The 16,125-nt window shown below is 35.1% G+C and overlaps 1 protein-coding gene across 8 annotated transcripts in view; it reads left to right on the top strand.

The window, feature by feature from the left end:
* LOC123557576 (protocadherin Fat 1-like) overlaps positions 1-16,125 on the top strand; it is a 159,277-nt gene that overhangs the window by 20,629 nt on the left and 122,523 nt on the right. For all 8 annotated transcript variants that reach the window (XM_053543887.1, XM_053543886.1, XM_053543883.1 and 5 more), the window contains exon 3: positions 4,479-4,796. In XM_053543887.1, coding sequence (XP_053399862.1) covers positions 4,479-4,796 — 318 coding nt within the window. The remainder of the gene's footprint in view (positions 1-4,478; positions 4,797-16,125) is intronic.

The following is a 16,125-nucleotide window of genomic DNA, read 5'->3' as shown; positions in this document are numbered from 1 at the left end:
TTTTGCACTAAAATCGTTAACATGTGTGTTTGTACAGAATTTATCATTGAACTGCCGCATAAGAAATTTCAGTTTTCATGTCCTGAGTCATTTTCACCTGCATTGTCTGTTACACATTTAGCTTATCTGCATAGGGTAGTTTCTCGCCATATTATATGACATTGCAACGAATAAAATACGGAAATAAATGTCGGTTAAAACCGTTCCTAAATCTTATCAGGGAAAAAAAATAAGACCGAAATCACATTGACAAACTTTATGCAGGCTTTGTGGGGATTTATGAATTAAATCGCAGAATGACTCATAGTCACTTTTAAGCGTGATATATCTATCCATTCAGTTTAAATAATGAATGCGTACATTTTTGTCAAGGTAAAGAAATGTAGAACAATGCAGTTATTGTTAAATGCGCACCTAGGAAGAGTTTTAACACTGACCAGGGAACTTCAAGAATAGATCCAGATAATAGATATGATTTATTTAGCGTAATATGCAGACAACTGACTGCATTAAAGATTGCGCAAACATTGTTATTATAAGAACGCATTATCGAAATGCATTTATTTTTTGTCAATTCCCAAATGTTGCTATTGATTATATTAATTTTGAGCCCGCCCGCTTAGCTCAGTAGGTAAGAGCGTTGGTCTACGGATCGCGGGGTCGCGAGTTCGATCCTCGGGCGGGGCGTATGTTCTCCGTGACTATTTGATAAACGACATTGTGTCTGAAATCATTAGTCCTCCACCTCTGATAATTCATGTGGGGAAGTTGGCAGTTACTTGCGGAGAACAGGTTTGTACTGGTACAGAACCCAGGAACACTGGTTAGGTTAACTGCCCGCCGTTACATGACTGAAATACTGTTGAAAAACGGCGTTAAACCCAAAACAAACAAACAAACAAATATTAATTTTGACTTTTCCTGAGCTGTCAAGTTTGTTCATTTTAGTCTTAATTTTGAGGAATACTTGGGAGTATTGAAATTGAAATGTAAGGGAATGTTGTCATTTAATGTAGAGAAGAGTTTTTCTATGTTGTGGACATAAATATGGCCTAATATTTTACAAACAAAAAGAAAGAAAAGTTTGACTTTACAATGCTTTTTTTTTTTTTTTTTTTCACCACATGTAATGTGTATGCCTCTCATTTGGAGGTCACGGCTTTTAACTGATGCCATAACTGCAGACTAGAGAATGATTCATTTCAGTTTCATTTGCTTTAAGCTGAAATAAGTTACGAAATATATTATGTTTGAGGATTTTTGGCACCCATGTTATTGTTCGCATTTGCATTAAAATTTTGTGAATTTCCTGGTCTCTTCAGTCATACAATAAACATAGGAATCGTGAAATAAATTTCATTTAAATTTCTACTCTGCATTTTAATCCTTTCGAATAAATATATTACAATTGCATTAGATCTCCTGTGGATGTTTGTGTCTGGTTTTTGATAAACAATTAATGTGAGTTTGCTGATTTAAATTACATATAAACCAGAGGACAAAACTGGCATTACCCCAAAATTACATATTTACCGACCATGCATGAGACACATTATGGAAATGAAATTAAAATTGTAAAAAATTTACATCATTTTGTTTTTTCATACCTGTATCAGGCGCCATGTTATTTATACTTTAAAATGAAATTTTATGCAGCGGGGGAAAAAAACTTTATCTTCGGATAGCAGAAAAGCGGAAATTTTAATAATGACTTTCTTTACATCGAAAGATATATTTGTATTATAAAATCTTAACTCAATGCACGAAGTCTGTATTCTATCCAAACCTATTATTTACGTTTGGTTTATTGTTATTGAAAAGTACGATATTAAATGTCTGTATCAAGGTGTCCTCTTAACATTTGTTCAGCAAGTTGTCGCCACAGCCAAATCGTTATATACTTCATCTCTTGCTATTCGGAACCGTAACTTTATTGTAATAGATCAAGATTGGCATACGAAAAGGATATAATGAGTAAACTGCATGAAAACTAGCGGGTAATCTACAGCTAGACGCAGGCGAGATTGGATATTTACCAGCTTTTAAGAGCAGTCACGAAATCTCGTAACTCGGAGGTTATCACTTTAATACCAAAATAAAATATTCTCTTTCACAAATTCTCACAGTGTTTTGTATGTAGGCAATTTTTGTCGATTAGGGTCAGTAGATATAAGACTACCTAAATACAAGATGTCTCAAAAGATATATCAATCTTAAAATAAATAAATGATTATCTTTGTTCCTATTGTATAATTTAGCACCTACGCTTGTCTTGCCTTTGAACAGTAATAGTGGAACAGTGAGTAATTTCTGCTATTATCACTATTAAGGCAACAGTGATTGCATTAGATTGGCCGAGCACTGTTACAATAGTGCATATTGGGATATGCAGCATACAGTGAAGCATCATGCAATAATCTATTCTAGAACAGTTTTAAGAAATTCTGTTTAAGTGAAGGAAGACTAGCAGATTGCCTTCACAGTGGTTTAAAGGTTGTTGGAGATCAGTCTGTGCTTCAGAGCATTGTTTAATGGTCAAATTTCTTCAATCACAGAAGCATGAAAATTCCATCTAGGTCCTGAAATAGTCTCATTATAGGCCTGAAGTACTGCTGAAATAGCTTCAGTGTGAAAATGTTAAAATTTCCATATGTGACCTTTTAAGCTGTCATTTAAATGGAACTTTTTTTAATATTCATCAAAACATAATTATTTAACAATTAACCTGTTATTGGTGTGACTAATTGGTGAGTAAAAATTCTGTTCACTATGCCTAACGACTTTTCATTATACCCCATGCAATGGAACAATTAAGTATTTTGTATTTACCTACATATTTATTACAATGAATGGACCAGTATATCTGAAATAAAAAGCAAAATGGGCCTATTTGTTTCAGATTGTAATGAAATTATAGACCATTAAATCCTTGATTATAGGTAGCATTTATTGTCTACTGTTCTCCATAATTTACTTGCTTCTCCAATGTCTCTTTTGTTATTCCAGAGGAAGGCTGTACAGTAGATTTACTGCATCTCAAATTTCCCTATTGTTTGTTGGTTCTTGCTTTTATAAATGTATTTGTTCTGGAATATCAGAATCACCTGTGACATTTACTTTCTGATGGGATTTGCCAGCAGATTTATGTGGGATTTTTGGAAATTTATAGGATACTTTGTTATCTATTGTTTATGAGGGGCCTTGTGGCCGAGTTGTTTATGGCCACTGACTTTGAATCACCTGGCTCTCACCAATGTGGGTTCAAGCCTCACTTGGGATGAATTCTTAATGTGGGAAAGCCATCCAGCTGACCATACGGAAAGTCAGAGGTTCTGCCCAAGTGCCTGCCAATGATGAAATGATGCACGAAAGAGCATCTGGTGCCTTCCTCCGCCATCAAAAGCTTGAAAGTCCCCATATGACCTATAGTTCTGTCAACTCATAGATCTATTAAAAAAGATTTTAATCACTTGAAAAAGCTGGATTGCAGTACAGTATTTTTCTAATGCAGTTATTATTTTTTTGTACTAGAAAAAAAAATCTGGTATAAAATAATTATTAAGACTGCAAAGGATCTTGAATTTTTGTTTCGCTGTAATATTGTTGGATAATTCATTCAGTAATTTTTGCTGATAAAAACTGGCATTCAAATTTCCTCTAAATAGGTTAGTATTAAAATTGGTTTGATGAATGGAGAAAAAGAAATGCAATTCATTGTGCGCCCTTGAATCTAAACAGCATATGTTGTAAATTATGGTATAATGAGCGTGTGTCAAATTAAATTTTAAAACACACTTGCTTCAAGTTAAGTTCTTTAACACACGTGTCAGTGTCAATTTCTAGGGGTGTACATGGTTAAACGCCTATAGTTCTTTTTAACAAGTCGTGCTGCAAATATCAAAGTTGTTGTGAAATGTAAAATACAGTGAAATCTGTGATTAGGACCACCTGATTCTACAGACTTCCTAGGCTATAGCTTCTGATTTTAAATGTTGTACTATATTTTTACCTGTGAAGACTGCCGTAAAAGTGCATAAACACCAATTGTGATATATGCGAAAAAAGTAAACTGTTATTTAACGTTCTCATCAAGTCAATGTTTATCCCAAGCATGGGTGGTCTTATATAGAGATTTGACTGTATTTACATACTGAACAAGTAGATCTATAGGCACATGCAGTAACTAATAACTGCCTTGACAGCCCTAAATGGAAATTGGATTACCAAGGATAATCCCAGTTACTTCCCTTTGTTACTGTTACACCATTTGCATTTCATTGTATTTGCTGCTTACTTTTACACACAGACAGCTGTATTCTTTATGTTTAAATCAAATGGACACTAAGTCTTTGTCTGGTCTACAGTTTCAAGAGTTTTAAGAAGGAAAAGTAGAATTCTTAGCTGGAAGAATGTATGACCATTTATGCTATCACATTTATTGAATGGCAGAAGATGCAAAACATATTTTTCTCTTTCAGGTACAATAAGTACAACTCAAGTATTAGACCGGGAAACAGCAACCCATTACTGGCTCACAGTCTATGCCCAGGACCACGGACTGGTTCCCCTTCACACAAGACATGAAGTTTACATAGAGGTCAAGGACACAAATGATCATATTCCTATAACCTTTGACCCTGTGTATTATGGGGTAGTACCTGAAAATGTTGATGAAAAGGGATTGTTTGTGACCCAGGTTCAAGCCTTTGATCTTGACAAGAATCTCAACCAGACGCTGACCTATGACATTACAAGATATGATCCTCTCAACTTCTTCAAAATCGATCGCCACACTGGTAAGAAAATGTGATTTTGCATTGATTTTGTATGTATTGCAAACAGTTTTGGTCATATTATGGTTTGGGAGGAAAACCTCATTTAAGGTTCCTGTAGACTGGGATCTAGATAAAGTTGTAAGTACGCTGCAATTAGGGATTTTCAGTCTGTGGCAATTTTGGGGTAAGAACGAAGAACAAGTTTGACATTATATATGCAAAACTTATAAGTATCAACATTCTGGTTTTGCAAGATCTTTAATGCTCCGTGCAATCTTTGAATTTATCCCCCCCCACCCCCACCAAAACCAATGCCACAGGAGGGAGTTTGTCTGTTAAAAAAGACAAGTGACGTTGACAGTGGATAATGTTGAATTTTTGATGAGTCGCCTGTTACATAATTCTAATATCCAAATTTTTTTATGCACATGGGTGAAAGTTTTCCGGAATACTCCGGAAGTTCCGGATTTTCCATCTCGGCCGGGATCGTTTTTCCAAATCGTCTAAATCCGGGTCGAAATTCGGGGGGGGGGGGGGGGGGGGGTTGGTGTTGTGTCATCAATCAACAAAGCTTATAAAATCAGTCGATCGGCGACAAACACAATCGACTCTGTTTATCACATTTGCCGTTTGCAGCGCATCTCGCATATTGTCAATATGTAACGACAATTTTGATTGGCCCGCATAGGCGCTGTACTTCAATGAAAACAACTGTTACGTTTTTCATAAATTTTACATGCGCCGAAAACTTCCCGCGCGTCAGAATTTGCACGGACTTTTGTCTGCAGCATGCATTTCTCGATTTCTTGCATGCAATTTTATCTTCAAACACCACGGACATGTAGCCGCCTCGTATATTGCGAGTTATGTCTTATACGAGTATTGATGGGTTAAAGTCTGGATAGGGACGAGTGGACCTCTCTGTATGCTCATCCGATCGGACGCGTGGATTTTACCTCGTAACTTTACCAAATGCAGAAATTACATCCCTAAAACTAACCTGGATTGACTGGAATTTACCCGCGAATCGTAAAGATATCAAAACGTCATACCAGTAATTTTCCATTCCACGAACACGTGCGACCAATCGTAATAATAATATCTAATTTAGGCTAGATCGCCGTTACTTTTGTTTATCGACACGTACACAAAAAACGCGCGTAGTGCATTCATTTTTTAATATAATCGCTTCAAATTTTCAACACCGCTTGAGAAGTAATACAGTTTGAATTCTATAACGATTTTAATAAGATATCGACAGAAATGTAGGCAAAAGTCTATAAAAACGATCGAATTTTCATACATTTATTTGTAAAATTTCAAACAGCGCCATCTTAAATATTTATTTATTTCTAAAAGTAAATAAATACTACATTCTATGGTCATAAAATTCAGACTTTTGACAAGAAAGTACAAAAAACAGAATTAAAAAATCTTAAATAATAAAAAAGCGGCAGCTATTTCAATACAGGCAAACAGATTTCTGTGTAATGCGGCAGAATAGGTTACGTGACCTCGTGAACGTAAATAGAAATATGGTTTTAAAATAAAGCAGTATGATGTCGCTGTGGTTTTAAATAAGTTTGATAAGTAAATGAATATTTGTAGATGTATTTTTGACACGACACTATGTGAGATATTCTTCTCAAACAATAATGTAAAAAAAAATTAGGGCAAATAGGTCACTTATCGTTTGACACATTTACCTGTCAGTTTATACGGGATATTGCACATTCGCTTTTAAAAAAATTTAAAGAAGATACTTTTTTTACTGTTTTAAAGAACCGAGGCGGTACGATCAGACAGTGATGTGTCACATGGCGCGAAAACATGACGTAATGCCATGACAATCTCGGGCAACTTTGATCTCCACTTCAGATGCCATGATACCGACACACTTCTTTTAGTTCTTTAAGGGGGTTTTAACTGATGACGAAAACAAGGCCAGTACTTATTTTATCAACAGAATATTTACCGATAATTGTTAATGTTTTTTTCCGCTTTGAACAGGGGTGGGTTGATGATAATTATTTTCCGGGATTTTCGAATCCAAGGCAATCTAGATCAGATAGGATACAAGAAAAATAATTAACAGCTGCATACTGATAAAAGGAAGCAAGATTCCTGTTTGTTCTATATTTAATGTTCGTCCCGGCAGTGCAGGACCGAATGTCCGGCCATTTTTGGCAACTTCCGTGATGTCTGGATTTTATTATACACACCTTGTAAAGAGTTCCAATTATAAAACAAGCGTCAACCACGGAAAAGTCACTTTAATAAAAAAATATTGCAGTGATGATTACTCGATCCTGTTACGTACCGAAATTTACTTCAACTGTTTGTTTTAAAACATCATTTTAGACGACCGTTTATATAACTATTCGCTCACGTTTTTCATGACTTTCACGTGCGCCTAAAAGTTGCCGCGTCAAAGTTTGCACGGACTTGCACACGCATGTCTTGATTTCTACGGTTTGCACGCTTTTTATCTCCAAAGTATCAATCTTTCTACGAGGAACAGGAGGAAGATCAAGATTTCTTTCGGGGATTAACACGCCGTAATTAGGGCTGCACGGGATAGTGCCTGAAAAATAATGTTTTTACCGCCAGCGTACAATACTTAGGACTTAGAAAGCAAACATGGTAACAAATGGAGATGGGCTTGGCTATCTGAATGTGACACTGATGGTGATCGATGGGGTCTTTGGCTACGAAAACCGGATATTGCAGGGTCTGCATTTTGTGAATGTGCCAGAACATTAAAATATGGTGTCATGAAAAAACAAAAATGTTGCTAGAATTTTCAGGTAGTTTCAGTCTGAATCTTACAAAAATATGTTGAGGGTATATTGTTGAAACAAGTCCTTGACTTAGAAAAGTTACTGTTAACTGAAAATCATGCATTTTGTGCAATATAATAAGTAAATTTTTGGCACACATATAAGAGTAGAATAGGGCTGTTCTAAGCGTTCAAAATCACTAATTCTCAGAAGCTTCCGGGGGCCTTCGCCCCCCTGGCCCCCCTACCAGGGCTTTGCCCTGGACCCACCGGGGGCCCTAGCGGCCCCCAAGCCCCCAGCAAATTTTTCAGGATTTTCAATATTCTATACTTTCACCCTTGTATGCATGCTTGTAATAGAGAATCCGCCTATGTGTCGAGTATTTTCTTTTTTCTGTAATTACCCCATGCAACTTTTTGTTTTATTTTATGACGTAAACACATACCGTATTTTCCCAAATTAAGGCCCCCCCTCTAATTAACGCCCCCCACCCATTTTGGAGGGAAAAAAAATCAACAAGAACGGGAAAAAATCACCTACCTCATTTTTATAAGTCCACATAATAAGTAATTTACAGTACTAAAGTCCAATGTATTAAAAATTCAACACACTTTTAAACAGTCCATGTACCGTAAGTCCAAAACATTTGTACTAAGTACGGTATGTAACAGAAAATTAAACGGTAAATACATTTTTGATTTGTTTTTACACCACTCGCGCACACGCTTCCTGCCGACTTTAAACAAACTTGCAGCAAAGTGTTTACGATATACCCTTTCCTTCGGCGGTTTTTAAGAACTTTTAATTTAAAAGCAGGCACAGCAGCGTGTCAAACCACTGACATTGAGTATTGCGCAATTAGCTACCCGCATGTACTAAGGAAAATGTTATCGGAGTACACAGCTGTTTGGGTCATGACGTAATGTGTAGTGTCGCGAGCGTGTCAAAAAGCCAGACATGGAATACACGAGGTACCGTATTTAAATGCATAAAAGACACACTGCATTAAATTGGATGCCAAATAATTACGTTTTGGGGGGATTGAACAACACAGAAACACTTTACAGCTAGTTTGAACGATGTTTTTAAGTTTTGTAAAAAATTTTCATTTTTTTTTTTTACCTCAAATAAACGCCCCCTCTTTGGAAAATGTAACGCCCCCGGGGGCGTTAATACGGGAAAATACGGTATGAGTGTAATAAATATATTACAATGAACTTATTTTGTGACTGAAATATTTAAATGAATCAGTCCAGTATTAAATAATATGCATGCCTTGAATTACTCAGTAAGACCCTTTTATTGGGCTGAATGTGTTTTTAATTGATCTTTAGGGGGCATTTTAGTAGATTGTGATCTGTTATACACAGAAAGTCATTTAATTCTTGACAATTAAACACCACTTTGATGAGATGCTGTGAGTTTAATTAACCCTTGACACTTCAAAGCAATAAAACCGGCATGCGTAGGACAGTTGTATCTGATTTTAACTATCCCCTGGATTTGAGTCCTTTTTGCACTACTTTCATAAAAACATGTGGAACTATTTCTTGAGGAGTAGGAATTAGTGCCAGTAGTTGTGGAATGTGCCCAATACATCTGATGGCCAGTCATTTTGTCCATTTATGGTTGTCAAGGGAACAATAAATTCGGTCATGCGAGTGATTTATTCTCCCAGACCTGACCTGTCCATTAACCTGAAGCTATTGCTCTCTGCTAATGGGAAGATTCTGTTGATGCAGAATTATGAATAAATAACATTTCCTTCTTCCCTGTTCCATGAGGCTTAATTAGAGGTTTTGAACCTTCGTTGGTCATTTGAAAGTTCCAAGAGCATTTCCGCTACATTGTATTTCCCCATTTCCCAGTCTTTTGAGAGAAAATCTTGCCCAAGGTTTTCATGGCGGGATTGTAGTGAGGTCATTTTGAACTCTTGTTGTTCTGTCCATAAAGTGCAAATTCTTTATAATGCAAATGTAAGTCCATTTTCTTTCAAATGGCGAATTGAAAGAAACTATAAAACCACAATCTGTTATTAGTAAGTTGAAATTATTTGTTTGTTTTGGGTTTAAAGCAATTTTTCAACAGTATTTCAGTTATGTAATGGTGGGCAGAGTTACCCAGAGTAAACCAGTGATCCTTGATTCTGTACCAGTACAAACCTCTTCTCCTCAAGTAACTGCCAGCTTCCCTAATAATGTTAATCAGAGGTGGAAGACGAATGATTTCAGACACAATGTCTTTTATCAAATCTTCACGAAGAACATATGCCCCGACCAGGGATCGAACTGAACGACCATATGACATGTAGATCTGCGCTCTCCCAATTGAACTAAGCGGGCGGGCTTAAGTTGAAATTAAGTCTTAATCGAAGTATCACTGCTGAAAATTTACTACATGAATTCCAGTGTTTTGATACAACAAACAAAAGAAAATGATTAGCTTATGAAAAATATTCTTGTCTCTAGGGACAAATAGGCTGTCTGCGTCAGCTTTTAATCTTGTTGGACACTGAAATTAATACCAGTCCAGTATTATGACCAGTTGTCAAGGATCCAGTCTCTCCATTAAATGTCGGAAATGGAGTAAAATTAATCCGGATTTTTTCCTCGCACAGTAGCTTATCTGTCGCTTATAGCCTACTGAACTTCAAACTTTTTTTTCTGTTTTGTTCGGGGGACATTAACTTCATTGAAAATGGCTCGTGTACTTAGCTCGGTCAACCTATTATCGGGATAACAGGGATTTGTATGTTGGAAGATGGTTTAGGAGTGAAAACTCTTTAATTTTAAAGTAAACTTCGGCATTTTCCATCTGTCTGATGGAATACACTTCTTGGTTACAAATGGTTTTTCTATGAAGGTCATCTTTGTTGCGTATGATAAGCGAAACACTTCTTTTTTTTATCGCTTTCATCATTTCTATCTTTGCGTTGATGTTTGGAACATCTTTATTAGCACTAAGTCTTCCTGACCCTGAAATAAGTTAACTTTTTATTACACCAGATTTGAAAGTAAAACATAGCTCACAGCAATTTTTGAAAGGTCTATGAAAGTTCCACAGCGGGGGTTGTTCATATAATACTTAAGATTATTTTTTGCACGATTCTTTATTGACTTAAGAAGAATCTTAGGATCTGTGATTGGAAAAAGTTCGCCCTTAAATCATCCTTGGGTAATTCATTTACCCCAGGGGACCGATATTTATTATTTCCATCTACTATCCTATGGCTTGAAGGTCGGGGAAATAATCAAAATGTCAGAAAAAATTGTATATAATGTCACGATCCAAACTTCAAAAAAAGAATCGTCAGATCTTTATGAAAAAAACACTGAGCTGAGACTAGATTATTGAAAGGCGCAATGCAAATGACTTATTTATCTGTCGGAGTTCATTATTTTGTCATAATGAATAACCATAATGTATAAGCTAGTGGGATTTACAAAATGATATCATAATTTAGATGTAAAGAAATTCGGTAGTTAGTAAAATTAGGAATAAACATATCAGTTGTGATAACGAGGTGCTTCAAAGGTTAATACGGTGATTTTTTAAACGAAAACGTATTTCGGGGAAAAATTCTTTTCACGTTTCTCTTAAGATTTTCTTTTAAAGATAAGATTATTGTATGGATCATATAATCTCTTCCAGAAATGTTATGAATGTCAGTCTTGACTATCATTGCAGCAAAACATGTTTTTGATTGTTCTTGAAATATTCTTATGGTCATGTAATAATGATATTAACATATAAGCATATTTTGCAGAATTTAGTTCAGATTGAATCCTGAATCTGCCAATATAAGTATAATACTTGTCATCTAAATCAAACTTAAGACTGCTACATGGAGAGAAAAAATGAATGAAGAACAAAGACCATTATGCGGTTCTGTATGAATTTATGAATGACATTTAAATGTTGATTTATTTTGTCCTCAGATAAATTTTTATTTACCTGTATTATTTATTCAATGATTCATTCAACACTAGGGATTGTCCGTAAGTGGATGATATCTGCAAAGATTATGCAGACTATGCAAGGAAAGAAGATATGAAAACTGTTGACGACATCAAAGCTTGCATACAATGAAATTTAGTAAAGAGTCGGAGTTTCTGTTTTCACATTCAATACCGCCTCGATAGCCTAGTGGTAGAGCGTCCGCTTCCAATGCAGGAGGTCGTGGGTTTGATCCCCGGCCGCATCATACCAAAGATGTGAAAAATGGTACTAGTACCTCCCTTGCTTGGCGCTCAGCATTAAAAGGGAAACTGGCCTCTTCTCTCATACCCTCGTGGCGATGGATTCCATCAGGAATGAGGTGTTGAGAGTGATTAATATAAGTTGTAGAACTTCCTTCCCAATCGACCTAAAATAAATTATGTATAAACTAATGGAAATTCATAAGTTTTGAACACCTGCATTACAGTCTATCATGTCTTTTTTTCCTGTAGATTAATCATTCTCTGATTATATTTGTAATACCAGCAGACAAATTTCCATTTTTATTTGCTTATGACCATTTTTGTACTTTTAACTACGAAACCGGATGTCTGGTATTAACCACGCCAGATGAGGTAAAATGGGTTGACCAATGTTTGTAAGTCATGATTATGCTGCTTAATGCTCGCACCACAACATACGGAACGCGTGCAACCACAGGATGTTATAAATATATTGTATTGTGGTATTTCATAGTTGTTTTATGTGTGTAAAAAAAGTCCATGTAAAGCAGACAGAGTTTTTCTAACAGCGTGACACATGAGGATATGGTGCATTATAACCTTGGAGGAGTGTCTAACGGACAAATTGACATTGTTTATCCGGCACAACTGAAACTGGAATTGTAAAGACGTGCACCGTTTAAGAAATAAATCGAGGGGTTAGTGCCAGAAGGTCGTAATTACATATGAATTAAGAAGACACATAATAAATGACGTAGATTGTCAAATTAACTTCTGAAATTTTAGTTTTTAGCTCATCTGATTTTTTGAAAAAAAATGATGAGTTATTGTCATCACTTGAGCGGTTGTCGGCGTCGGCGTTGCCTGTTAAGTTTTATGTTAGGTCACTTTTCTCCTAAACATCAAAGCTATTGCTTTGAACTTGGAATATTGTTCACCTATAAGCTGACCCTGTTAGCAAGAAACATAACTCCATCTTGCTTTTTGCAAGATTTATGGCCCCTTTTGTACTTAGAAATATCAGATTCTTGGTTAAGTTTATGTTTAGGTCAACTTTTCTCCAAACTATCAAGTATTGCTTGAAATTGGAATACTTGTTCACCATCTAAGCAGACCTGTACACAGAAACTAACTCATTTTGCTTTTTGAAGATTTATTGCCCTTTGGACTTAAATCAGTTTTTGGTAAGTTTTATGTTAGGTCAGTTTTATCCTAAATTATCAAAGCTATTGCTTTAAAACTTGCAACAATTGTTCACCTCATAAGTGACCCTGTACAGAGAAACTAACTCTGCCGTTTTTGCAAGATTTATGGCCATTTGGACTTAGACAAATATCAGATTCTTGGTAAGTTTTATGTTTGGTCAACTTTCTCTTAAACTATCAAAGCATTGCTTTGAAACTTGCAACACTTCTTACCATCATAAGCTGACCTGTACAGCAAGCACGTAATCCATCTGCTTTTTGCAATAATTATTGCCCCTTTTGGACTTAGAAATCATTTTCTTGGTTGAGTATTATGTTTAAGTCAACTTTTCTCATAAACTATCAAAGCTATTGCTTTAAAACTTGCAACAGTTGTTCCCATATAAGTGGACACTGAACATCAAGAACTAACTCTATCCTGCTTTTGCAAGAATGATGGCCCTTTTTAGACTAGAAAATCATGGGTAGGACAATATTTCTATTACACAAAAAAAATCAGATGAGCGTCAGCACCCGCAAGGCGGTGCTCTTGTTATACTTTACGACTTTGAGAAATTGACCTCAGATAATTTATTCTCATTCTGATGAGTAATTTTGTCTGACAATCAACATTACAAAACTGCTCAACTTAGTTAAGATTATGTTATAGAGAGATACCGATGACAGTACCATAATTATAGCAGTCTGGAAAATTATTAAAATTTCATATATTTTAACCCAATTTTGATATAAAGTAAGGAATGAGACAATTTGATGCATTCATTTTTGTCTCCCGTCTCACAGTGGGGAAAAAGACTTCTTGATAGATTATGTATATTTATATAAATGTGCGAATTATGTCATTTTTCATGTAATCATTTTGCGAAGTTTCTCAGGGAAACATCTGTGAGAAAGTGCACTTTGCGCTGTGCAAAATGTCATATGGTTGCTAAGGTTCAAACAGATATGCCAGCAATGAACTAAATAGATACCAGTCTGGTAGATATTTATTTGTTAAGGACATATTTTGTTGTTTCAGTCCACACAATTATAAGTCCAGTCCACACAAGAATTAGTCATCCCAACAAACACTTTAATTACGTAATATAGCCTTATTTATTTATAGATCTATGAAATTTTAGTATTCTTTAATAGGATTTTCACAGAAATTGCAGAAAGAACGTAGTATATGCCAACGAAATGAAATGATTTTACTGAGAGTATATAAATGCAGGCCATGAACTAAATATATATATATATATATATATATATATATATATATCAGCCTTTCAATATGTAGATATCATAAATTTGTTATTGATAAAAAGTTTGCGTGGGAGTTGTATTTGCATTTGAATTTGAAAAACAAGTTTGATTTCATATTACTTTACGGCAGATTTTGAATCTGTTTCAAGAAAGTGACAGTGAAGTCGTCGAAGTGTTTACTGCTTTACATTAAACTTTAGAAAATATTTCGATTTATTTATGTCAAAAATGTAAATTATTTGGCAAGGCACCTTGAGAATAAAGGCAAAAAAAAATTGATGTTGAAAGAAAGATTCGTGAAAGTTATTAATGAAATTTTTTTTCTATTCAAATGTGCATCTAAATTCTTTATTGTCAGCAACAGGATCCAGGTTATTACCTTACAAAATTCAGTGAGAATCGAAAGTCATATTTCTTAAATGTTATTTTTTTTTATGTGGGTGGCGGGGTTAAGGGACTAAATAATGCCTAATACATATCAGCGGTATAATATTTGTAGAAGCGGTCAATGTTGATGTTCAATTTAAGCGTTGCATCTCAAGGGCATCTTGCATGCCCTATAGAGTTCACATGGCAGTAAAAAATTTAATAATCTTGAGCGATAGTGAAAGAAAAAAAAAGCATTAAAATTGATGCCTGGCTGATCGTAAAATGTTCTTTTTGCAAGCGATGCAGATGATACTGTCAGATTTTTAAAGACCTATATGCACATTTATTGTAGTTTGTTATCTTATCATGCAGGGAGAAAGCATATAAAGATTGAGGTTTTGGCAAGATTGCGGCTTTAAACACTGTTGATTGCTCGATATTTTATTATCCACTGGGACTGAATTCTGAAATATAGATATTAATACCAAAAAATAAAGTGAGACACAACATACAGGAGAAAAGTATTTGGGTAGTTGTTGTGGGTAATTAGGCAGCTACATGGAACGTATCGCACACACACAAAAACATTAATAAACAGCTAGGGTAACAGTTGAGTGTTGGCGACTATTACCGCTAGAAGTGTATTCTTCTTCTGAAATTTTTATCCACATTTAACTTTTCTTGGAATGAATTATTGCCCTTTAATATAATGAGTATTGTAATATATATCTGGTATTTTTGCATGACCAAAATAATGCGAAATGTTTCTTTGTGAAAACCGTAGATTTTCCCATGAAGTAATATAGTGCAAAATTTGAGTTTGCTGGAATGAATAACCGGGACAAAAATTTGTTTCTTAAATTCACACAAACTTCGAAAGAGGACAACCTTTGAGTGCTGTTGCTCCACTACCACTTTGTTTTATAATGAAATAGCTGCAGTTAGCACTTTTTATCATTGTTTAAATTTTAGTGAAAAACTCTGTAAATATTTACAGTCAACTTTCGTATCAATGAACTTGTTAGTATCCTGTGAAACGAACATTGTAATCAGTGATATGTTTGTTGAAATTAAATTGCTGAGTAAATAATGTCCAGTCTGACCGATTGCGGTGGTCCAAGTCAAGTCAATACGAACAGTTCTGGCTGGTCAAATGCTGATACAGGTAGCAAACAAGAATAAGGAGTTTAAATATACATTTGTTATTCTTCTTTGGTTGGGGAAAAAAGTATAATTGTACTGTAAGTGCTACATAACTTAAAAATTATTTAATAAACCTTCTAATTGGCTGTTATGATTTGACGAAGCATAGGTTACCTTTTCGTATTATTATTAGACTTTATCAGGACTTCCACTTTGGACATATGTTCTAACTACAGTCAAACTTCATACATTCAAACATGGATCGTTCGCACACAACCCTTTGCTTGAAGTCATTGTCAGGTTGCAACAAAATGCATATATATAGTGTATTTTGTTCAATGAACTAATGATACCTTGAAAAAAATTTGCTGGTCCCGTCAAGTTGGAGCAAACAAAGTTTGACTGTATACAAGATTTTAACTCCTCA

The sequence above is a fragment of the Mercenaria mercenaria genome, chromosome 5, assembly GCF_021730395.1.
Source record: "Mercenaria mercenaria strain notata chromosome 5, MADL_Memer_1, whole genome shotgun sequence".
Taxonomy (NCBI): domain Eukaryota; kingdom Metazoa; phylum Mollusca; class Bivalvia; order Venerida; family Veneridae; genus Mercenaria; species Mercenaria mercenaria.
Note: the sequence above shows the minus strand (reverse complement) of the source record. Positions and strands in the feature narration are given on the sequence as shown.